Genomic DNA, 26,504 nt, shown 5'->3' with positions numbered 1-26,504 from the left:
CCTGCTAGGACTGTGCATTTGTGTGTCCCCCCCCCCCCCTTGTTTTTTTACTGGAGCTGTGAATATGGTCTACTGCAGAGTAAAGGGTTAGGAAACAAGACAGGCATGAGCTGATGGGGCGGGCTGAAGACATGCATCAAGAGAGGCCGGCATCACCCAATAAAGAAGACAGCTGCCCTCCATTCCCTCCTCGTTTTTTGCACGCAAGCTAAGGCGTTCACCATCTGTATGTCAGGCCTCAAAAAACACCTCCCTTGCAATTTTGCTGATACCCCCATTCCTTAGCTTAGAACGAGGGGGCGGGAGAGGACCGCGGTCACTCATCCCGCGGCCAATTGGAGGGAAGCGAGCCCCGCCTCCTTCCTGGGCTGTACTGCGGGCATGCGCAGTGGGCGGCCTACCTCCAGCACCCTTCAGTTTAGAATCGTATCTGGGGGCTCTGGGGCCTTTGGGTGCCCGTGGCCGGAGCAGGAGGAGGAAGCCGAGGAAGTTGGGGTAAGCGGAACCTGGGGGAGGGAGGGTGACCGGCCGGGAGTCCCGGAGGCGCAGTGTCCCAGCGGCTGCCGCGCCTCCCTGTTTGTACGGGATGTCAGGTGGCCGCCGCCCTGCTCTTTGCTGCAGGCGCTCGGGAGGCGGAGGGCGGCTGCTCCCCAGCTCTGGGAACCCCCGCCGCTCCCCGCGCCCCCCGGCTCGGCGCGGGTGCGCGGCGGGGTCCGGCGGCGCGGCCTGGAGGCCCGGCCCGTCGGGCCAGCCCCGCGCCGGCAGCCTGGCCGCCTCCCCGGCCGCCCCTCGGGCGCGCGGTGCCGCGGTCACTCAGGCGCACCTGCGGGCTGCGCGCCCCCGTGCGGAGCCCGCCCGGGAGCCGACTCCGGCTGCTGCTCAGGAATCCAGGAATCCAGCTTCGGCCTCGAGCAGAAGACGAGTTGACCTCTTCCTCTTTTTAACTCTCGGATTTAGAAAACACATTTTAAAGTTCTCTTCCCGGATATAAAGGAACTAAAAACATATGGCTACAGTAAAGGAACCGTATACGTTTATTCAGGGACTCATTGTTGATTTTCTATTTGGCTTGATAAAGCTAACTTGGTCTTCTCAGTACATGTCATTAATTGCTTTATATAAAGATCTTTAAAAATACGTAAAATATTTCGAGATACCTCCCCCTCTTGTTTTTCAGGTTACTTTCTTTCAAATCAAACTTGGAGAAAAAAATAACAGTGCTTTTCTGGTCAAATGCTATATATATATATATATATTTTTTTTTTTTTTTCTCAAGTGCCTTGTATTTGCTTGGCTCTTACTTACATTCATTTTTGTTTCATTCCGGTAAATGTATATATTAACTTGCACAGAATCTGAAAGAAAAGGAAATGATTATGAAGTCCGGTTCTGTTTAGTAATGCTGGGAGTGCAGGTTTCTTCTGAGGGGTGGCCTGAACCTCACTCGGCATAAACTGATAGCACGGTTACACTGTGCATTGTGATGTGAACAGACCTCTGCTTGACAGGCCACTTTGAGGAGTTTGTCTCAAACTACTTGTGACAAGTTCAGAATTATGCTCTAGTTTCAAAGTTTCTGTAGAAGTTGATATGATACCGTGTTAACTCATTAACGTCTGCATCATTTTTCTTTAGATATTTCACTTGGGCTGCTCCCCATAACAAAGTCAAATGTAGTTTTGGTTAGGGTTACAAACGTTAGCCAAGTGCCAGTGGTTGAAAAATGTGTAAAACCTGAAGTAAGTCTGAGTAAAGTTTGCCGTGATTCTATTTAATTTGGAAACTTAGTGTATGGAAGGATGAAAAATAATCCTTTGTATTGTGAACTAAAGCCAAATAATATACTGTTTTAACAGATGGAAGAGCTGAGATAAAGAACGTGGTTAATCTAGTTGATCTGGAGAATGCTCAGGTCCATAGAGTAATCACCCTTCCATTCATGGAACATCTGCCATGCACCTGACACTAAATTCCAAGGTTCTCTCTCTCATGTATATTCCAGAGGTGGGGATAGATAATAAGCAATATACTAATTAGATCATTTTAGATGGTGATTAGCACTATGATACAGTAAGTTAGAGAGATCAACAGATTGTGCCGGGGTGGTGACATCTCACTTCAGATGGGAGTGGTCACCGAAGACTTCCCTAGCATGTGATGAGACCTTGCTGGGAAAAAATGAGCCAGTCACATGGAGGTCATGGGAAGAGTTTTCTAGGGGTAGGAAATGGCACCAAGGAAGCAATTAGCCTGGGACATTCAGGATCTGAAAGAAGGTGCTGGAATTCAGTGTCTTAGAAATGGTGATATTTACCCTCAAACTGGTTGTGTGTTTTTAGGAAATAGGTACCTGTATTCAGTATTCTACAAATATTTATTAAGCACCTATTATATAGCCAGGTACTGAGAATACAGCAGTCAACAAAATAGACTGCCTGCCCCTCATTAATTGGTTTATAGAAAGACCTTTAAAAACACATAAAATATTTCAAGATGCCTCTTCTTCTTGTTTTTTAGATTATTACTTTCTTTAAATTCAGATATAAAGAAAAAAAACATTGCTTTTTCCGTCAAATGCTATATTTTGACAGAAATATATTTTCACACTTTGGGACATGAGGTGGAGGGAAGGCCAGTTCTTTACGCTGGTCCTCATGCTTAAGAAAGTGAAACTGACTTTTCTGTTGCTTTGTGTATAGATGTATTTGTGCATATCGATGGAGGGCCCATCTAAGAGAGTACATAAATAAGAAAAGGAACATTTCCTCATTCACTGTGTTTGTGTTGGCTGTGTGCCAGTTTTTCTAGAGCTCTAGTTGATAGAAGGAAAGGAAAAAGAAAAATGTCATTGAGCCAGCAGAAAATGGTCTCTATCCATACAGTAGAATATTATTTGGCAATAAAAGGAATGAAGTATTGATTCATGATGCAATATGGATGAAATTTGAAAACATGCTAAGAGAAAGAAGCCAGTGTACAAAAGAACATGTATTACATAATTCCATTCAAATGAAATGTGCAGAATAGGCAAACCTATGAAGACATAAAGTAGATTAGTGGTTGCCTACAGCTCGGAAGGTTGGCAAGAAAGGGGAAGTGACTGCTGATGTGTATGGGCTTTATTTTTAGGGTTCTAAATGTGATGCGATAGTTGCACAACTTTGTGAATATTTTCAAACTCTATTGGACTGTACACTTTAAATTGGTGGGTCGCATGATATGTGAATTATATTTCACTAAAGCTCTAAAAAAAGAGAAAAGATGCAGGATTTAGAAATCCAATTGGTGGTTTGTAGGATGCTTGGGAGAGTGTTGGTCTCATTGAATCCCCAGGTCCAGCCTTGTTCTGTGTGAGCCCCAGCACTGCAGGTGGCTGCAGGCCCAAGTCCAAGGCTACCTGGAAGGAAGTTTATTCCTGCCACTCTGCTACAGTGATTCTGCTGTCTGAGTTGAGGTTTGATTTTACTCTTTTATGAAGTTGGTTTTGGGTCTATAGGTCTTGATGAGGTCCAGAAGGCTCAGAATAGATAAATTGGACTTGTGGATTGATGGAGGAGAGTGGAGAGCATCTAAAAGTGCCCAGGAATTCCAGGGTGGCCAGGCACATTCCACGATGCACCAGAATTTCAGGCATGGAATCAGTACTGTTTACCTATCTTAACAGTCAACTGTTGCACCTTCTGCCTGCGCTGACCCTTGGAACAAAGACACCTATTTCCTTGTGGCCTCTTCTCCCCTACCAGATATCTCCAGTGGTTTCTTATCGCAACATATTCAAACCAAACCTAGCATCCAGGGCTCGCCCTATTCTGGGACATTAGCTTTGTGTGGTAGCCAAGCATGGGTAGCTTTGGAACCAGAGCCCTGGGATTGAATCCCACCTCCACCTGGTGGGTGGGTTGGGTTACCTTTCCAGTTACTTAATCTTTATAAGCCACAGAATTTGCTTATCATTAAAACAGTTTATTGGCCACTACCTACTTTAAAGGGGAGATTTTAAAAATGTAATGAGACAATCTATGTGAAATGCTTTTCACTTCACACATGTGCAATAAATGTTAGGTCATCCCTCTCTCCTTCTTTCTGTGTTGTTTCTCACTTGCCCCAGCCACGAATCATCTGACACAGGGTTGACCAGGAACTTTGACACCCTGTGGTTGCCCTGTCCACATGTTCTGGGTATATCCACCCTGGGCTTTATGTCTTTGACACCAGTCATACTCAGGTATCCAAGTCTTATATTTTTGTTTCATAAGTTTTTTTAGATAGCGACAATAGTGATATTTCCTTTTCATACTCCTTGTCATTTCTGCGTAGCACGTGACCCTTTACTGATTTGTGTTGCTTCTGTTGTTCTTACATTATTAACTTTATTCTTTCTCCTAAATGATAAACTTGATTTGGGAAGATCCTTTATCTTTGTTGTTTTGTTTATTTGCTTACAGCTCCCAAGTGCTTCTTTGAATGGTGGGCAGGTAGCAGACTCGTAGCAGAGTTGGATTACAAGTTGACCTCCTACAACTTTGCAGTATTCAGTGCACACTCAGTGAAAAGATAGTGTACGAATAGTTGAAATTCTTTGTTGGACATGGTCCTATACATAGGGCACCCCTTTTCATCCTGTCTTTGCAAACTGAATGGTGTGGGGTGGATTGAGGAAGAAAAGAATTTCATCTTACCTCCTCCCGAAAGCAGTATCCCAGCTTAGCTTCCTATCCTAAGACGCTGGCTTCTGGACGAGGAGAGTTGTTCTCCTTGCTCTGTCAGGAAGGTATATGTATGATGAGCATTTTACAGGGCATTGCTTTTTTTTTCCTCACTTGTTGACTTTGCTCTTTCAAATTGGACCTTCTTTCCCATTAAAATTACAGATCCATTAATCATATGTTCCTGAGCTGTTCTTACCTGTGTTAAAGTAGATACGGTAGTGAAATTTCTCAGGATAGCCTGAAGTCTGTTTTCCTTTTAATATTTAAATACCTGTCTGTGCCAGGAATTGTTTTCAATGTTAAATGTTGGAGAAAGATAAGTGGCCTGTGGGGCCTGCCTTATAGTTGCTCGCAGTTTAAAGAGAAAATATAGAAACAATTAAAACTATACACAGAAAAGGGACTTAATAACTCTTCCTTAGAGAGATCAGAGAAGTTCAAAGGGAGTGTACAATTTGAACCATATTTTGTTTTAACATGTTTAACTCAGTTCTGTCCTTTAAAGTTTAGTTTTTTTTGATAGACATAAGCATTTTACTATTTGTTGTGCCCCTCTGATAGATTTCTATCCTGTTGGTTAATCAAGTTTGTACTTGTGACTTCCCAAATTGACTGTGGAAAATGTAAGCCAGTAACTAAAAACACAATTATGTGACTTTTCTTTTATATTACGTAGGTGACTGCTTAGCAAACTGCGCAGCCCATCAACAGCTGATGAAATTAGTGCACAAGCAAATCAACCATGTCTTACACTCCAGGAATTGTTGGTGACTCCACCCAGCTGGCCCAGCGTATCTCTTCCAATATCCAGAAGATCACACAATGTTGTGAGTTGAGTTTTCAATTGACTTCACTGTTTGTTTTCAATTCTTAACTGAACTTGGTGGAGATTTATAAAAGGACAACTACTGGGAGAGGGAGGAGCGTTTCTCTAAACAGATTTTAAAAGGCTAGAACTCTTTGGAGTGAATATAAGAATTGATTACATGAGACGACATAACACTTAACTGCGTTTTTCTTTAGACAATCAGGCACATAATAGCACACAATTTCATTCATAATTAAGATTTTAAAAGGTTGATACTTATGTTTGCTTTAAAGGTATCTGGGTCTAAATGAGAGTAATGAGACTTGTTGACTTAATCTCATAGTTTTGGAACTGGGAAGTGCTATCAAAATTTTAAAGAACATATGTTTATTAAAAATAAAATCTGACTGGATATGGTTTAAACTAATTTTGTAAAGGGTAAATATATGGCACACTAGTATGGAGCAGGGGAGAACTAAGGAGGGGGCATTTTTATCTATTGAGGCAGTTATACAAAATAACTACTATCTGGATTCCGCACAAGTCATCCTTTGCTACAACTGTCAAAGACAGAATACTAGTAGACTGATCCAATGTGGTGTTTTATTAGAAAATAATTACTCCTCAGAATATACATAAGAATAAAAAAAAAGTCACTGTAGCAGATTTGAGCCTGCAGATTTTGTTTTACTTTATTTTTTTTTGTTCCTGAATCACACCTAATCACAGACCTGGATGGTTCGAGTCATCTTGTGGTCAGTATTTTGGCCCTCTGGGCATTACATGAACTCTGCTAGAGTGTTAATATAGTTTCATTCTTCAGTCTGCTTCTTTAAGCCTTCTCTCTTTACCAAGATGCTAACATACTGAGGAAATAAGGAACATTTTCAGATAACCAAAGTGTATTTCTTTATCTAATCAACTTCCCAACAGTTATTACTCTCCGTGAATGATTTAAATGAGATGTCAGTGTGTTTTGGGACAAAGGGAGTAAAGTTAAATTACACGTGGTTCTAAAAACATGCCACTGTGCACAGCTGTGTAAAATAACCCTTGTTCTTATTTGGGTTAATTCTTTTTGTTTTCTTTGGCTGTTCTTAGAGGAGCAAGGCAGTGAATAGAGGCGTCATGTTGTCCACAGCAGGGACTATAGAAATAGTACCTCAAGGACTGTTCCCGTTAGTCCCGGGGCACTGGCTCCCCTCTGTCCTTCTGGCTTCACACCTGTTCTGATGATAGCCACAAGGGCCTCTTCTTTTTGTAGCTCCCTTGCTGCTGCTTAGAAATAGTGCTGGTCTGCCTCAGGCTACCCTGTGCGTAAATTAAGAGAGCTTATAATTTTAATTCACCTGTGTGGGAAATCAGGACCGTTAAGGAAGAAAAGAGGCCAAGAGACCTTCTTCCAAAGAATAGGGCAGGCCTCCTCCAGCGAAATGGTGTCAGAAGTTTTGGGAAGAAGGAGAAATAGCTGTGGTGTGCTGAGGTTATAGAGGCAGTAAGCACTTAGTGGTATGAAATCTGCATGGATCAGAGAGTGTATGTGAGCTTGAACTGACAGGAAGTAAAGCTTAACTTAAATCAGGTCATGTTCCCTGAGAAAGAGATCAGTTGATCCAGCCAGATGAGAAGTGATAAATTGAGCCAGAGTTGCATATTTGTGGCATAGTTGGTAGCTAAGTATGTGGCTACATTACAGTTCAGGGCAGTCCTGGAGTACTCGCGAGAGTGGTGATAAAACCTACAACTCTGCCTTGTGAAGACCTGCTAAGATGAGGAGTGTTCGACCACGAGAAGGTACAGTCACCACCTTCAGATACGTGAAGCACTGTCTGCTGCAAAACCCAAGGAACATATTGTGCGTGATCAGAAAGCCCTCCACAAGTGGATGGACGCTATGGGAGTCAGATGTCGGCTTGAGAAGGAATAAAAACGTTCGAATAAGCCAGGTTGCCTACCTCAGGCGGAGTGGATCCCTGCTATTAAGGACCAGACTGTGGTGGTCAGATACTCCTCAGGTCTGTTATTAAAAGTTTTAAACACTGGAATCAGGCTTCAGACTCGGTGACTCTTGATTTTGACAGTCTGTGTTTATTCATGCCACAAATAATTTACTGAGCACCTTCTTCTTGCTAGTCACCATTCCAGACCCTGGGAATCCAGCAGTAAACAAGATCCCCGTGTCTCTGTTCTCCTGTAGTTTGCGGTATAAGGAGAAACAGAGGGTAAAAAGAATTAATTAATTAATGAACAACATAATTTCCTCGGAAGAAAATAAAATATGAGAGCAAGAGAGTAGGGGGAGCTGCCTTCACTTAGATGGTGCCCTGAGTGAGGACGAGAAGGGGCTGGGAAAGAGCGTTCAGATGGAGGCCACAGCTTTTTTATTAAAAAAAAAAAGCAGTCCAGAGGAGCTTGGTGTGTTCAGAAAATAGAAAGCAAAAAGTGAAATGAAAAATCCAGTGTGGCTGAAACACAGCACTTCAGGCAAGATTGGCCAGGAATGAAATCAGCACACAGGCTGAGCAGATCGCCTAGAGCCTTGGAGGCCGGACAGGGAGTTTAGATTTCACTCGGAGAGGCAGGAGGAGACCTAATCAGATCTGCACCTCGAAAAGATTACTTTGGCCGCTGCTTTGGGGAACTAGAAGGGGGACACGCTAGCCATCACAGGGTACTGATGAGAGAGATGGCAGCTTGCCCCAGGGTGGTAGCAGGGAGGGCAGAAATGACGCATGCTCTTTGAAGCAGAGGCAGCAGGACTTCCCGATGAATGTGGGTGGACTGAGAGAGAAAGAGAGGACTCCAGCACGACTCCATGGTTTTTGCATTGAGCAACCAAGTGGGTGGCGGTGAGTGTGTACTCAGATGGGAAGGGCTACGCTTTGCGAGAAGTGAGGACAGTTTCGTTTTGGTCAAGAACTTTTTTTTTTTGAGTTGAAAAGTAAAATTCTTCATTTAACCCCCAACTCTTCCCATCCCAGTTCCCATCCCAAAGGTAAACACTAATTACAGTTTAGTAGATATCTATAATTTGTATATATATGTTAGGTTGTATTATCTTTTTTTAAAAAATTATTTTTGTATTATTAGTTTCAGGTGTACAAAACAATGTAATAGTCAGACATTTACACCTCACCCCCAATCTTCTACCCTTCTGACATCCTATATAGCTATTGCACTTCCACTGACTCTATTCCTATGCTGTGCTCCACATCCTGTGACTAAATATATATTAAATTATAGTTGCCATTCACTAGTATTCAGCTTCAGGTGTACAGTGCAGTGGTCAGGCACCTACACCGTCCATGAAGTGGTCTCCCTAACAAATACCATATGATCTCACTTATATGTGGAATCTAAAGAATAGAATAAATGAACAAACGAATCAGAAGCAGTATCAGAGACATAGAGGAAAAACTGAGGGTTGCTAGATGGGAGGGGGGTGGGGATGAGGGGAAGGTGAGGGGATGAGAAAGCACAGTCGGTAACCACAAGATGGCCACGGGGATACGAAAGACGATCTGGGGAATATACTCAATAATGTACAGGTTTTATAGGGTATCCGATGGACACTTGGCCAAGTAAATTTTGAGATGTTTTTTAAACATCTAAGTGAAGATGTCAAACATCTGTTTTAGATACATGAATTAAGAGATCAGTATGTCATCAGAATATAAATGGCATTTAAAACCATGGGTATAAAATAATAACAAAAGAGTGAATAAAGAGAAGAGGGCTGGAATATTAAAAAATGTAGAGGTCAGGAAGGCCGGAAGAAAGCAGAATAAAGAATCAGAAGAATGACCAATGAGATAACAAGAAAATCACGATACAATAGATTTCCAGACAGCAAACAAAATAAGTAAATAAAAATAGTGTTTCAAGACTGAAGGAGGCATCATCTATGTCTATTGTTGCTGAGAGACTAAGAGAAAAGCAGAGTATTGGATCAGGCGAACTGGTGACTTTGAAAAGTGTGGTCTCATATCCATGTTCCAAGTGTAGATGGAGAAAAAGAGGAAGAAGGACCAACCCGTTTCATGTAAAGAGACTTCCCAGAAGCCTGTTGACCTCTGCTTATATTATTGACCAGAATTTATGTAGTCATATGGCCACACCTCGCTGCGGGGAAGGCTGGATTGCATTGTGCACACTAAGATTGGGGGTTGTTGCTTCATTTGAGAGAGAAGGGAAAAATCAATACTTGGTAGGCAGCTGGTAGATTCTGCCATAGAAATAGAAAGAGGGTCAAAGAAAGGGTTGCATTTTTCCACCCCAAAAAGGAGATTCTAGTGAGTATACGTATTTGTAATAGAAATGTCTCTGAAGGCTAGAGGGGAGGGGAATGGATCTTTAGGGTCTGCTTCGCCTTTCATCCTCTGTGCAGAGTCCTGTGGTGTAGACAGGGAACATGGTGTGTGAAGATGGGGAATTCCTGTCTGAATGGACTATTTATAAACAAAATAGCAGGCAAAGGCCCTGGATAGAGAAGGGGAAGGAAGGCTGATGGAAATGTATGGAAAGGAGAGAAAGTGATTACTTGTAGTTTTGACAAGGTTGAGTATTCATTTGAGATTTGGCGACATGAATTTAGTGAAACCAGTCATCACTGTGTATTTTTTCTAATTCTGAGATTCAGTGTCTAAATGAAGGGAAGTTTAGATTTAGATAGACTTAGTTACTGTTAAAAATTTAACCTAGTATCCAGTGTGTGTCACTGATACGGGCTGTGAAGATATCACATGGAAGTGAAAGGCAGAAGTGTGAAATTTCAGTTCACTTTTCCCCCCATCTGGTAATGCTAATAATACTGGATGTGATTGAATAAAATGGTTCTTGGCACCACATTTAGGTGCTCTCTTCACGCTACATTTGCATATTTGAATTTGTGTCTGTACAAATGACCTGGTTTTACAAAAGAAACCTAAAGGGAAGATGTAAGTAAGGTAATAATACCCTGTAGTTAGAACATGAGCGTCTGTTGAACTAAAACTAAAGTCTTTCTGATCACTGCAGTGGGAAGTTTATTTTCATGTTAGTTTTGATATAGATCAATGAAAACTTGCAAAATATTGAGTTGTATGGTTTAGTTTATACCAAAAAACAAAATAGCAATCAGAAAGATTTTTAAATCTTGGAGAAACCCAAGGATAACATTTAGTAAAACTGGAGAATTGGAGTTTGGGGGGTATTTTTATTGTCGTTTTTTTAACTAGTATTATATTCTGGCAGTTCTGGTTTGCAAAGAATAGCGTAAATGAAAGAAAACTTTTTTCCTTAAACTACTTTTTGTTAAAAATATAGTCTTACCAATTTTCTATACCAGCAAAGTATTTAAACCATATTACAGTAATGTAATTTATATCAAACAAAACATTTAAAGAGGAATACTTAAGCATAAAATATATTAGACAGAAAAAAGATTATATTAAAATGACTTTTTAAGAATAAGGAAGAAATAGGCATAACAAACTGGAACTTTATTAGGGATTTCTCTGTGGAGCATTTAAAATGATCAAGACAATGTCTTTCTCCAGAGAGAAAGTGTCCTGTTGACTCTGTCATGGAGTCAGCAGGGGATTTACGCGCCTGGGGCGCCATCCTTGCCCAGGGCATAGGTGGTATTCTGTTACTGGCCTCAGCATGGCTTCCAGGCTTTCTCAACCCAGTGCTCTAGGCACCTATTCCCAGTGCACTGGGGTTGGCATGTAAATTAAACTGTTTGTTATCCCAGGTCTAGAAAACCGTCATACACCAAAGAAATGCTTCGATTTAATTCTCAAGCTCTGGCTTGAGATGTTCAAAAGGAACATTTTTATTAGCAGTATGTATCTGGAAATGAGACATACACCCATTTCCTCTTTAGCATCTGTATTTCCTTTGAGACAGACTCCTACCAGTGAGGTATACAGTAGTGCAAACATAAGCAAGCCTTTGTGGGTTGACATGGCTGAGCCTGTTCTATAACATAAGCCAGAGGAGGGTATTTTCACAGGGGCTATTCCTCTTCGCACAAACACAAACAAGATAGGAAAATGTATTCAGGACAAGAAGACACACAGAAAGAACTCATGTTTTTGATAGAAGCAGAGTAAGTATATTGAACTACATCACATAATTAAAGATGTTTTTTTAACTTTTAAAAAAGGATCATTTTTAGATATATAGTAGTACACCAATTGTTAGCGTATAGCTCAGTGAATTATCTCCTACAACACCACACATGTCAAGAAATTGAACAGAAATTACAAGACCCCTGAAGCCCTCCTCATGCTAATACCCCTCCCCTCCATGCTCTCGAAAGGTAATCAGTGTCCTGACTTCTGACATCATCAGTGATTAATTATCTAATAGAATCAAGGAATATGTTTTATATTGGACTTCCTTCTCCAGTTGGTGCAGTTCATTCATGTTGTATGTAGCTGTTGGTCATTTGTTTTCATTACTGTATAATATTCCATATTCAGACATAGCATACTCTGTTCATTCTTTCTACGGTTGATGGACATTTGGATCTGTTTTTGTTTTTTGTTATTATGAGCAATGCTGAATATTCTTGTAGCTTTTTTTGTCTCGTGTGTACCTAGGAACTGGGTCGCTGGGTCATAAGATATGTGTATGTTCAGCTATAGTAGATACAGCTATGCAGTTACCTAAAGTAGTTGTACCAGCTTATACTTTCACCAATGTGTCAGAGTTTGTATTGGCTCCAGTTGCTTGCCAACATTTGGCATTTACGTTTTTGCATTTTACCAATTTTAGCCATAGTTGTAGCTCATGGTGATTTATATTGCTATTTCCTGGTTTGAATCAGACTTTTCAGACTATCGCTGAGGTAGGAAAATCAATGAGACGATAGGAAAAGTTTCTAATAAAGCATGCTATATGTGTGTGCATGCATGTTTCCTGAAATCAGATCCAAATAGCAGTGTGACCTTGCATACGCTGTTTAACTTCCTAGGACTTGGTCTCCTTATATATTTATTTTCTGTGGACTGGATTGTGGTCTTCCAACTTTAGCAGGCTGTGATTCTAACCAAAGTTAAAGAATCCTGAATACATGTAGGATCATTCTCTCTGTTATCATAAAACCAGTTGCCATATCTGAATCCGTAGTGCATACTTTTAAAGTCCCATAATAGAAACAGTCATCCACAAGACCATTTAGAGTTCCGCTAAGACGTAGGTATTATTTCTAAGTATTGAGAGGTGGGAGAGTTACAATCAAAAGGGATTCCAGTGTAAATCGTGTCAGAATTAACTAAGTGAATTGAAGCAAATTGATAAATAGAAATGATAACAGCTGACCATGAAACATAGTCCTTGAGATAAAAATTTCCCATACAAACATATTACAGTAAGTCTTCCCACCAGTGCTATGAGAAGTCTGGCATTTGAGTGTTTTTTTTTTGTTTGTTTTTTGTTTTTTTTTAAGAATAATCTGAAGGAGGAAGATAGGGTGGCTAACAGCCTTTGGAAAATGAGCAAAGTATATCCATTGGTAATATAAAGTATACACATCTGAATTTATCAGTTCAGAAATTTTCTGCTAAAATATGCATTATTTATCGTGTGTGTGTGTGTGTGTGTGTGTGTGTGTGTGTGTGTGTTTTCCCGATTTTGGAGGGCAGAACTTTCTAGAGAGGCATAAAATGTGTGAACTTTAGCCCATGTTATAAAGGTTAAGAGAAGGTGACTGAAAAATGTTTATGTTGAATCTTCATTGTTCCATGTTTTTATCCTATATATTAAAGCTTTTAGTCCAACACAGACTTGTTTAGAGTGGAAACAGATTGTTGGTTTTTCTGCGTTGCAACTAGCTTCTCATTCCTTATTTATTATAAAGGATCAGTGCTTGACTCTTGTCCCCATAAGGTTCATAGGACTGTGAGACGAAATACAGTCTATATAGAAATGTGAGCCCTTTTGTTACTTACGAGAATGAATACAATTCTTTTCGAGTCTGTGTTTTTTTTTTACCTTCACTCATGATTGCGCAAAGGGGAAGCTAATAGCGACTTCTCTTTTGGTGCGAGGGCAAGCTTTTCTTAAAAAAAGAGCCTCAGTCCTGAGCAGTTAATGTGAATTGACTGGAACTGTGTGTATTTACCCAAGAGTAATTTACCCAAGAGTAAGAGTTTTTTTTTTTTTCCTAGGGTGGAAAACTTGTGTGTTCTCTCTGTCTCTGTCTCTGTCTCTGTCTCTCTCTCTCCCCCCTCCGTCACTCCCTCCCTCCCTCTTCCTCCTAAAATGCTGTTATATAGATCCATCCAATAGATCAATTGGATCAATCGATTGATCAGATAGATCTACTTCTAGTATCACACATCTGAAAATACTTGTTTTTTTCCCTTGAGGAGAAAAACTTCAGGAGCTTTGATTTCATTGCTGTGGTTTTCTGCATGCCTGCGGTGTTGACATTGAACAGAGACAGGTATGGAAATTAATGTCCTATCCAAGGGAATTTTAACAGAGAGTGACTTTTTCTTCTCTCCAGTGACTTCTCCTACATAGCCAGACACGAATGCTGTTTGTGACCAAATGTGAATGAACCCTTTTTGTTTTATAAATTAAAACTTTAAGATAATGGCGCTTCAAGGAGTTTTATCCCTCAGTGCTCCTATCCACTCAGTGAGTCGTCTGCATGCCTCTGCCCTGAACATGAACTTTCTTACTCTTGGTTCCAACCCCAAACCCCAGTCCTCTGTCTTCATTCCCCACATTCAGTCTAAGTGCACGTCCTACTGGTTCGACTTGCCAGATGTGTCCATTTCTCTCCAACTCTGCTGTTTCCACCCAGGTCCAAGCCGCTGCTATTTCTTCTTTACATGACTGCAGCCTCCAAATTGTCCTCCCGGCTTCCATTCCTGCCTATCTACAGTCTGTTCTCCACACTGGTGAATAGTAGCCACACAGTTGCTAAGGTGAGCTTTTAAAACTGTAAAGAAGATCATGGTGTCGCACAGCTCAAAACTCTACACTGACTTCCGGTGGGACTTAGAATCAAATGTCAATCCCTGCCATTCCCACAACGTCCTCCATGATCTGATTCTTGCCCCTGCCTGGCATTTCCTACCACTTTCCCCCGGCAGCTGCAACATTCCAGCCACGTTGGCCTTCTTCTGCTTCTTGAACCGCCCTCTCATCATTCTTACCTCAGGGCATTTGCACTTGCTCCTCCTCTGCTTCAGACATCTTCCCAGATCTCCACGTGACTGGCTCCTTCTTGGCAGGCAGTTCTCAGCCCTGAGTTTCTCTCCTTAGAGATGTCTTCCCTGACCTATCATTTTGTCTCCTCCAGTTACTGTTTTTCTCATGAACCTGTTTTATTTTTATAATGCCATTTATCAGTCATTATTTACTGAGTTTTTTTGCATTCCCTACTAAAATGTCAGTGCCTTAAGAGAAAGGGCTTAATATATCTGTTCAAAGCTCTTTCTGTACTGTAAGAACATTGCCTGGCTTGAGTCAGCCCTCAATAAAATTGGAATAAATGAGCTCAAGTAGCTTACTCAGTGTATTTACACTACATTTATCTATTTTCAAAAAGTGAGGTAAGTGTGCCATTGGCTAAATGCTTATTTTTCTTTCCTTTGACTTTATGGCAGCAGTCTACTCTTATTCATTTGGTAATAAGATGCTGGCTTGTGAATTTTTTATTTCATCTTTTAGTCTTTATATATATTTTTAAGTGCCAACATTTTTTTTTAACCTGTTCTATAATCTCTGCTACGCAGGGAATCATGTCTTTATGCATGATATTCCTCAACGGCTGTGTATACAGAGGCTAATTAAGGATTTGTTGGCTGACAAAAGCTAGAACAGAAAATTTCAGAAAAGAGAATGTTGTGATTCCAGTATATGACACTGGAAGGAAGACTGTTGAATAAGATGGGAAGCTCTCCTTTATCCTGACTGCAATGTAAAATTACCTTAATGAAGGAGAAAGAAGACCTATAAAGAAATCTTAAAGGAAAGGCACATTACCTTTTTGTGAATTCAGTTCTTAAAAAGAAACAGTTATTGAATGTGAACAATGGGAGAGGAATGAGAAGGGTAAAGAGGTCACGTGCAGCATTTTCAAAGCACTGGGAACGCTTCACGGGGGTGGGGGCGGGGCCGGGGGCGGGGCAAGGATTGCTGCTTCATATAATTGAAGGGTTGTCAGGTGGAAGAGGTTTCCACAATTCTTATCTTCATCTCTTTGATCCTTTTTTGTTGTTTTTTTTAACCAACTACTGAGCAGTATTTTTCATTAAAGACTAATTGCCTTTCATACTTAGTCCAGACTGGATTTATTTTGCTTAAAGCAGTTATTAGTTTGCCTATTAATTGATTTAGAAGAACCCAAAGGTCATACAAAATAATGTTCTGTACGTTCTGTACATCATGGTACACTTATTTTTTCCAGTGTTCCTTCTTGTTATAGTGTCATTATCATGATCATGATTTGAAGAAGCCATCGCTGCAGTAGCATTTTACTGATATTGCATAATACCCGTAAGTACTTCTTTGGAGTAGTTTGGTCCGGGAAAATGCCCACAGATATCAAGAGACCCTCCTGGCCCGTGGACTGTTATTTTCCTGCTGGGGAGTGTGGCAGGCTTTAGCTAAAAGTCCCGCAGAGGCCTGCTTGTTTGTGAACACGCAGAAAACGGAGGTGCTGCGGGGAGTGGGAGGAGAGCTGGGCAAAGTGGCCCAAATACAGCCCGCGGTTTTAGCTGTCTGGCACTGCCTGTGTATACACCCCGCTTTATTCAAAAACCTCTTACTGAGAGGGAAGTATCTTTTAACTTTTATTAGGTTACTCTGTGCCCTGTATTTGGTATTTTGTATCAATTTTGTGTACATTGTTATTTGATCTTGCAGCTCTGTCAGATGAGAAAATTTAGGTTGGGAGTGGTTAAGTCACTTGCTCACGTTCATACAGCTGTTAAGTGGGGAGGCTGGTAGTATTTGAATGGGGGACAATCGGATTCACGTAACACTGCATTTGGATCATGTTTTCTACTGTACTAGGAGGTTTCTGGGGCATTGGTATGCATTCATTCATTCCACAAGTTATTTATTAAATACCCATGATGTCCTAGGCAGTGTCTGGATACTATGTCAGTGAATAAAATAAACAAAATTCCTGCCTTTTAACCTTTAGTGAGAGAAGACACACATAAAGTAAGTTAGATAGTGTGTTGGAAGGAGATGTTAAGTGTCATGAAAAGCAGTGACAAAATCATCCCAGAGGGGATTTGATACTTGTATTCTGGAGAGGGGATTACATTTATAAGTGGGGTACACGGGGAGCCAAGATAGGCCTTACCGATGTGATGACAAAATATTCAGAGAAGTAAGGGAATGCATCCTTTATCTGGGGATCGGATGTTCTAGATGGGGGAGCAGCTAGACAAGGGCTCTGAGGTGGAAATGTGCTTGGGGTGTTAGAGGAGTGGTGAGGAGGCCCTTGGAGCCCTGAGTCGGAGCTGCAGACAATCGGAAGGACTCGGGTTTTACTCTGGATAGAACACAGGTTTTGAGCATTTAAATACATGTGTGGAAACATAGATAGGAGAATTTTATCGTATAGTCAGCATCATACTTTATCTGTAAATAGATATACCTCAGAAGGGTTCATTTGTGGAGGCAGCATAAATAGTAAGTTCCCCAACTTTTAAATATATAATCTTAGGGTAAAATGTCCATTAAGGAGGTTTGGTTGAATGACATATGGCACATTCATGTAATGGAGGTAGTGTTGGTCTCAACCAAAGTTTTGGATTTGTTAAGTGGTTGAGATGAATAGAGTGAGGGACTTGGGGGTATGTGCAAGAGAGTGACGTGATGACTGACAGGCGTTTAAGTCGGGTCAGGAGACAAGTGAAGACGTGAGGAGGTTGCATGGGAGAAAGTGGCAAAGTGGTAGGACCAAAGGCCCTGGTGGGTCAGAGGTGTGTGGGAGTCTGGGTACCAGTGAGCACGAGCTGGGTGCACGGGAGGTGGTGACTGGTGTGTTGGGGTGCATGAAACTGACGTTAGGGGAGCGTTACAGTTATTGGTAACGAGAAAGCTTTTGATAGGAACTTGGAGTGTGTGGCGAAGGTAGGGTGGAGGACAAGATAATTTGGGGAGAGGAGAAGCGTGCAAAGAACTAAGGCCAGGATGGTGGAAGTAGCATAGGCATGTGAGTGAAATCATGAGGAATTGAGACAAGAGTTGAAGTGACGGTGAGCCAGGAGCTAAAACCATCAGAAAGTATGTGTGTGGGGTGATGGCCTGAGCAACCGAAAATGACTGCAGCTGTAATGGGCGGGGACGATGGGGGCCCCTGCCTTCTGTGTGTCCCGTTCTTGAGCTTCCTGGCATGCATTCTTCATTCCTGACTTGGCCTTTCTCTTTCTTTCTTTCTTAAGTTCTTCTAGTTTCCACTTCGAGGGTGCCGATTATCTGGCCATGACATCTGTGAGATCTTTTGTGATCTCTGAAAATTGCAGTTGCCTCATTGAGCTTAAGAAAAAATGCGTGGTGCTATTTTGAGTTATAATGTTCACCTTTTCTGCTTTGTGGCAACATTGTTTCCCTGCTGCATTTTCTTTGTAGAGAGTTTGCTGTTCTTTTCTATAATTTTTTTTTATACATTCTTTTGTGTGGCTGCTATATCTTTTTATTATCCAGTAGAGTAAGTTTGATTTTCCTGGCAGGAGAGCGCTGTGAAGAGGGAAGTGCCCCGTTTTTCTGCTCAAGGACTCCTTCCTCTCTGTCCTGCCCTGAGGCAGGCACCATTTCTTTCCCCCTCTGCCTCTCAGAACCTAGCCTGGTGTAGGAGGGCTTCCCCTCCAGTCCTGATGTGCCCCCATCACTCCACTGGCCCCAAGATGCACAGGCCCCTCTTTCTAAGGCATCTGCCTCCCCTTAGAGGAAGATGACACTTTCAGAGATCAGCAGTCTGGCGCTCGCTCTGTTGAGTGTGGTCCCAGCCTCTCCTTCCCACTTCCCCCAGCAGAGTGGCCGGTTCCTTCCCAGCCCTCCTCCTGCTCCTGCTCCCACACAGGGTGCGATTATCCTCTGGAAGTGGACATTTACTGGTGACTTCTGGAGCTCTGTCTCCCCTAGCTCCCCTCTGCAAACTCCCCTATTCCCTGCCGCACCCATATTTCTTCCCACTCAGGAGAGGCTCTTTTCTGTTACTTTTGGCCACATGTACATATTTTTTCAGATTTTTTTTTCATTGTGTTAATGGTTCTGAAAATGCAACTTTGGTGGGTTTCCTTCACCCTTACCCGCTTGTTCTATCTGACTTGAGGAGGAAAGAAAAGGGAAGATTTAGAAACAAACTTCTACTATGTTCCTATAGGAAGCCGAAATCCATTTTCAGTGTTTTAGCAACATCTGAATCTCAGCAGACAGAACTGATCAGAAATTAGGACTGAGGTAACGATTTGGGAGTCACTGCCATATAAACTGGAGGTGAACTTCGTGACATGGCTGATACTTGGCTGCTTTGGGAGCCAGAGAATTACTGGGCCGCCTGGTGGATGACAGGAAAGAAGCTCTTCAAGGAGGTGGGCCAAGGAGGGATCAAGAAGGTTGGGGAACTGGAAAGAGTGAGGGTTCACCGTACTTCCCTCCCCTCTTTTTTTTTTGAGATCCTTTATTTTACTATATAAAGGATTGTTTCAAAATTTAAAACTACAAAACAGATTCCGTACATTCTGTCATAAATAAAGAAAAACAATAAGGCAGGACTCTACATAAGCAAACCAAGAACAACTGTTTTCAGAAAACATGATAAAATGCTTTACAATCATAAGTTGTGCCGTTTTTAAAATAAAATTACTGAAAACTCACAGGTCTTCAAGTGGCACGTACAAGAAAGCCTTGAAGAGGGAACAAAATGTGGTTCTGCTCTTTTGTACTGTTCTCATGTTTTTGAAAACCTAACTTTGCTAAGAGCATAGATCTGTTGCATAGTCTAAAACTCACACAGGTTGGTTGGTTTTCTTTTCAAGAACCATATGATTGAGGCACCAGTGACAGTACAACTGTATTTCCAAGAACATTATAACAAAGCACTGTCTCTTTTACACATGACTTAAGAGGCACAGGGGAAGCCTGGATAAGAGTTTTCTTTCCGGGGCGGGCTTTGAACCTGCTTCCCCAAGTCCTCGCCTGTGTTTGCTGCTTACACAGCTCCCCTTCTCAAGCAGCCACATCCTCCTCTGGGCCTTCTGATTCTAGAGTCTCAGCCGCTTAACTGAGCAGGTCCGTGTGATAAAATGTTAGGATTGAGTATCTTTGCTAAGAGAGAGCTTGCAGTGTCCCGGCCATCTTAGAAATCCAAAGTGTTATTGACATATAGTTCTCAAATGATTTGTTTTTTTGTACTTTATTTTTAAGAAGCACACCTTCAGATCTAACCCTGTATTCTACAATAGCTTTTAGATGCCCCGAATTTCCATTTTGTTAACCTGTGTGCCTTTATACCTTTGAAGTATCTAGGAAGAAAACCAATGAGAAATTTAAAATTAAGCATGTTCTAAATGTGAGATTGCTTCGTGGAAGCAGGGGAGGCCCACAGGTGTTTGCGTGCCAAGGAGGAGAGCACGGCAAACCAGTGGGTCGGGCCCTGGGTCTTCTCCACTCAGGACGCATCCTTTAGAAGATCCTTCATCTTCCTCCCCGCCCTTTCTCCTGTCCATAATTTGTGTCAGTTCTTTTACGAAGAAAATAAGCCGTCTGTTCCGGTCACAAGACAGAGCATGAGATAGCGCCTGTTTGGAAAAAAGCCCATAATTATTTTAGTAGCTTTCTTTCAGATTCTCTAGGAGTTTCTCCACTTGGGATGTGCTTTTTGGAATTACAATACACTTTTTTTGGTTTTTCTTGATATATGAAATAGACCGAATTTACTTGATTTTTTTTTCTTAGAAACTTTTTGTGTTGATACTTATTTTCAGTGAGACGATATAGGTATTTTCTCGTGCTATATTATCCTATACACCTTGTACTTTGAAATGAGCCTAACCTAATGATTCTCTAATTATAGTCAACGTTCCAGTTTCCATACGTATCATCTCTTGTAGTACTCCAAACCACTGTTCAAAACAGGTGGAGGGTTTAATAGATGAGGAAGGAGTTGAGTCTAAAACAGAGTCTGTTTCTTGTTTTTTTTTTTCTAGTTCAGTTTCAATTATATCACTTGTGTGTACCTACTAATTATTAGATGCTTGTCACTGACGGGTAGCTAACTTCCCTCCTAAACGTGGGATATAACTATCTCCTGTCAGTTGGTATTTATCATCATCTCTGCAGTTGCCGTAACTATATCAGAAATTAAGCTTTAGTACCTTCCTAAAGCATGGTTCACAGTAGTTACTTATGTTAATAAGAATCTTCTTATTATTCATTTCTGACTTTCAAGAGAAAAACTAAACCAGTTCATACTGTCCGTTCTCCTTTATCGAGCTCTTATTATCCAGTACACGGTGCTTACGTACCTTGTTCTCAGTGGAAATTCGTGATAACTGAGAAGGAAGTGATTTTCCTCTCCACTTGACTGTTGCGGCAGTTAGAGCTTGGAGAGAGTAGGAAAACTGGCCACGGTCAGCGGCCAGGAAGCAGTGAGGTCAGGCTTCCAAATCGGGCTGCCTGGCTCCAGGCTTGCTGGTCAGCATTCAACTCCACTTCTTTCTCAGTGTGAGGTGGGGGGGGGGGGGGGGGGCGGAGTCAAAAATCTCAAGGATTTTACTAACCATTAGTTTTTCTATGATTGGCTCTTACAACTCTGAGTTATTTGGGGTTCTGCAAGAGAGGTATTTTGTGCTAAAAGACAGGATAGCTGTGTTCTGCTCTCAGTTATATGGAGACAGTTCTCTGAAGGTGCTCTGTCTACCTGTTAGGGCTGGTGCCCGCGGCGCGCCACTCGCGCTGGTTGGACAGCGTCTTCCCCGTTCCTCGGTGAACTCTGACAGGTTGTCACATTGCATAGCCTGTGACACCAACAGCTGCCTACAGTCTTATGACCATATATATGTGTATATATATGCATATATTTATATACTGTATATATATATATATATAAATATATTTTCTTTGCTATGAAGCATTTTTAAAGTAATCCACTAGATGGCAGCAAATCCATGTGGAACAGAATGGGTCTCCTGTAGTGAAGTCAAGAGCCAGAAAGGGGACTGTTTGGGTTTTTAGAAAATAACAATACAGATTTTTTGGATGTGTAGGAAATAGGATTCTTTTTATGCTATGAAAAAATGTAAGATAGTCTTTAAAGTCACCTTTCTAGAAGCAATGGTGCAAATAGTTCCAAATTGTGAATAATGTAAAAACAGTTTGTTCATTGCATTCTGGTAGAGGTACATATTAATTTAATCCCTACCTCCATGTATTAGGTCAATTTTTCTTCAAGAAACTCTTTATGATTATGGAAAGAATTTTCATGTTTCATGAGGGTTTTTTTATCCTTTAAAGTTGGACATATGCCAGTTAAAATTGAACACGACTATTCCATACGTTCGCAATACCCCAGGCTAGATAGTGAAATGAAACCTTTTAGACCTGATTTGGGAGAAACTGCGAATGATTATCACTTTTTCCATATGATCATCCTGTTTGTCATCTATCTAGAAACCTCTTTGTCGTCTATTGTTGCCGCTCTACAGCTGGAACAAGGATGCAGTTCATATTAATTCTTTTCTCCCTGAATAACCATTCCGTGTTCCTTAGGCCTTTATTCAACACCTTGGCTGTTTGGAGTAACCCAGACGTTCCAACCTGGGTCCCCGTGGCTCCTGCTCACGTGCAGTATGACCCTCACTGTCATTATTAAAGATGGAAGTACTAGCTAGTTCCTCCCAGCGAATTACCTCTAATTAATTAACTAGTTAATTAATTTACCTTTTTGTTACTGATTTCTTTTTTTTAAATTAAAGTTTATTGGGGTGTAATGGTTAGTAAAATTACATAGGTTTCAAGCATACAGTTCTGTAATGCTTGAAATGCTTGAATTCTGTAATGCTCATCGTGTATCTATCAATTGACCCAGAGTCAGTTCTCTTTCCATCCTCAAACTTGTTTTCAGGTCTCCCTCTCATGTTGCTGTGGGCATAACCGTACTTCCCCCTGTAATTACTTCGGTCAGCGACATTATACTATCCTGGTCCCAGATGGGCAGGTGTAATCTCAGCTTCTACTCAGGTGGAGACATGGTTCCATTCCTTACATGGATATTGTTTCTGAATCACCTCAGGGATGGAAGAAAATCGGTAAGTGGGTAATCAAGCTGTAAATGGGAAACCTCTATTCACTTTCGTCCCGTAGTTCTCAAACCTAAGTGTGCTTTTGGACTGTGGGTGAGACAGCTCCCTGGAATGGTTGTTCCTTGAGACCATAAAGATCCCGTAGGATGGCGCTGCAGCTTTCCAAGGTATTATTTCCCAGGTGACGCCATCATTGAGTCTTCAGGAAGCCATTAAACGTTCCAGAAGTCCAGCACGTCCTAGATAACGGAGCACGAGCAGAGCAGTGAATCCCGTTGTTCTTGGAAGAGCTGTTAAATTTTTTTTTTCTCTGTCTGAAGTGCATATCTTGCTCAGAAGCACTGGTGTGTGGACTACTATGATGGTCTAATACATGCATTAGGAACCTGCTAGAATCTTGGGGTGAGGGGAGTAGAGGAAGCATAGTAAAATCTACAGTGTTTCTATTTCAGTGAATGTAAAATTCTGCTTCCACCAAAGGGGAAGGAGTACAGTCATCTCTCCACTGGCTTGCCGATACCCCCGGGACTGGTGCCATGTCACATATATTTACTTGTGATTGCTGTTGCTGCAAATTGGTATATGGCATTGCCACTAATCGTGTTAGTCTGAGAAAGGGGAAGTCCACGTTGGTGAGCCCATTTGGCTCTTTATTTCTCCATTGCTAGTTTATTTTCACATTGAACAAGCGCTATAGGAGTTGAGTGAGGGGAAGGCTGGTTGACATACATAGAACAAAATGTAGAAACATATACCAACAGGGTTACAGAACACCTAATGCATAGTGGGCAGCTCAGGTCACTTGGTTAAGCTAGTAGATATACCACTATCTACTTTTTATCCAGGGCTCAGTAGCAAGACCAAAACTATTCCTCCAAAGGATAACACTGGTTTGCCAAAGACAGCATGATTTTGCTTCATGATTCTAAGGGACTGCTATGTTTTTTATCTGTTGAGACTCGTGACTAGTTTTATCCAGAATCCTGGTATTACACTGTCACTTGAGTTGCCACTGGGTCCACCAGGTCCCTAAAACCAAGTTGTAGAGCTACTTGCACTGCTACTTGAACTTGAACTAGCTGGGTAGACTTTTCTTTGGGGGAGTTGAAACCCGAGCTGGCAATATTTTGGGGCATTCAGTAAAATGCTTGGAGCAGCATAGCTCTCATCCAGCACTTTCCCTATTTGTATTGAGACTGCAAAGAAAAGCAGTTTATCATTTACTTTGCAGAAGCATGTCAACAATCCATACAGATTAATGGACCAAGATTTTTTCACTGAGGACCCTATGTTTCCATGGAATTTATCTTCTACCTGCTGGCATACTTAACATCCTTCCAAGGCACCTAACAGTACATGTTGCTTCTTGCTTTTCAGATCCTACAAGCAGATGTAAGCAATGTGTTGGACTAGTGTAGTGGCCTACAGGAGATGATCAGTATCCTTGGAAACCAGCTTGTACTACAGAGATAGAGTGTGTATAATCGAAATAAGACTGTTAAGGCTCACTGCTGTCCTGTCCATTTGAAAGCAAACTCCTTCTCAAGTGTCCTGCTTTTTAGGCTAGAGCAAACTGTATGTATTGTATCAGCAGGTTTATACAAAGTGCCCGAGATGTGATGATCTGTTCCAGTAAACAGATCCCGTATTTAAGAGCATTACAATTGGACTCGCCCTCTGAATAAGCTTCTGCTGGCCACCATGACTGTTTTTGTCTTCTGCGTCCTCCAGACAAGCCAGTTACATGAGACGAGGAGAGGTCTTGTCTCTCTGAGCTGCTCAGGTCGTGGGTGGCGTTTCTGAGCAATGTCACAGGAATAGGAGCTGCTCTTGGTTTGTTGTTTTGTTAGGAGTGCTGAGCCCCCAGAGGCTTCCAGTGATCTCTTCCTTTCCCTGAAGCCCTCATTCAGGCAGAAAGGATGAAAACTGGGGTTACAGAGTGCATCTGTTAAAAAACAAAACAAAATAAACAAACAAAAAAAACCTAGGGAAATAACAACTTGGTGGATTTAGGCTCCCACTGGGCCTTTCAGAAGCAGGTCGACTTAATTCTTTTTAGCGCCTAAACAATTTTATATAGCGTTCATACACTAAAGTGGTTTATCCTTTCCGGGATTAGTATGCTTTTTAACCTGTTTTTGCTGTTCATTTTTTCAGTGAACATTATTAAATTTCCTGCTCTTGGTCCATTTCTGTACTGGTTTTCCTGACCTTTGCTCACTTATCTCTAGTTCCTTCATACATTATGGATACCGCCCCTTCTTTCTTATGTATATCTCTACCTTTTCTTTTTAAGGCTTTTGGTTGTAATTACTATATTCTTGCGTGCTTATTTTTCTTGATTTTTATCAATATGCTATGTGAAAAGTTGATTATCAGTTAAGTGGAATTTCTTACACAATTATTTGCTTGTTGTAAATTTTAAGAGGATATATTTTGTCCATTTTTTTTATAGGATATTTTTCTATTACCAATTTGTAAAAGTTTTTTTTATATTAGGGATATTAACCCCTTTGCTCATCATATGCTACAGATATTTTCTCCCATGTATACACACGTATATGCTCTTTATATATATTTGTAACATAGATACATATTTTTCATTTAAAAATTTTCTTCTTGTCAGTTTGTCATATTTTCCTCTGTGGTTTTTAGTTTTGTGTCATACTCAGATAATATTTTATACCTCACGCCAAGATCATAAAGAAGATCATGTAATAAATACATTTTTATAGTTTTATGTAACAGTTTAATGGTCTCAGTTTTAATGTTTCAATTAATAATGTATTACAGGTTGATTTTGCTACATGAGTTGAGATAGGGTTCTCTAACCCGCAAATGATCAGCGAGCTCTCCTGGTGTCATTTATTGAGCAGTTTATTTTTTTCTCACTTAATATGATGTTTTTAAAGGACAAGAAGAACCCTCTCCGGATGAGATAAATGCCTGTCTTTATCCCATAGAGGCTTACACTGCAGTTTGTCTTACTAACATACTTAAAAAAATAAAAGCTTTAAAGCCCTGTAAGGTAGTACAAGAAAATCTGTTGAGGTTGAGAAGGAAATACATAACTAATTGCAGTCAGCCAGAAGTTAAAAACAGCAAATAAGAGTCTTCCACCCTACAAAGGACAAATCTGCCAAAATAAACGGGAAAAGAAATTCCTTTGAAATTAGCTGAAGAGTTAGCAGTTGCTGTATGACTCCTCTTCAGTATTTATATTTTTCATCTTTGACTTGAAAGCAGTGTTCATTACATCATCCTCAGTGAACAAAAGTTATACTGTGTTTTGAAATAGTTATTCCCTTGATTCCATAAATAAATAATGGCTATTTAAAAGCATTTAAGCTATATAAATAAACCACTTATTTTAAATGTAAAGAACGATGGGTTGGATTATTCTTGGAAATGTGAAAGTACTTTGAGATGGATTTTCAACTTATTTCTACTTGACGTTTTATTTGTGTACACACATACATAAAACTATAGGACACTTCCTTGTTATAAAGAGTCTTTTTTGTTTGTTTGTTGTGCTGTGGTAATAGAATTCTGGATTGGGAGCTTAGCATGAATTTTAAACCCCTTTCGATTTTAAATATTTTAAACCTACAGAAAAGTAAAAGTATAGTACAGTGAACTTTTCATATATCCTTCATCCGGGTTCACCAGTTGTTGACATTTTTCAACTTTTGTTTGATATCTCTCACTCCAGATTCAAATTCC

At 40.9% G+C, this 26,504-nt stretch overlaps 1 protein-coding gene across 2 annotated transcripts in view; it reads left to right on the top strand.

The window, feature by feature from the left end:
* The first annotated feature begins 354 nt into the window (after window positions 1-354).
* The window catches only part of STX7 (syntaxin 7), a 40,319-nt gene continuing 14,169 nt past the window's right edge, over window positions 355-26,504 (top strand). For both annotated transcript variants that reach the window (XM_033103285.1, XM_033103286.1), the window contains exons 1-2: window positions 355-495; window positions 5,386-5,536. In XM_033103285.1, the coding sequence (XP_032959176.1) occupies window positions 5,452-5,536 (85 nt within the window). In that variant the 5' untranslated portion in view covers window positions 355-495; window positions 5,386-5,451. The remainder of the gene's footprint in view (window positions 496-5,385; window positions 5,537-26,504) is intronic.

This window comes from Rhinolophus ferrumequinum, chromosome 3 (genome assembly GCF_004115265.2).
Source record: "Rhinolophus ferrumequinum isolate MPI-CBG mRhiFer1 chromosome 3, mRhiFer1_v1.p, whole genome shotgun sequence".
NCBI lineage: Eukaryota > Metazoa > Chordata > Mammalia > Chiroptera > Rhinolophidae > Rhinolophus > Rhinolophus ferrumequinum.
Note: the sequence above shows the minus strand (reverse complement) of the source record. Positions and strands in the feature narration are given on the sequence as shown.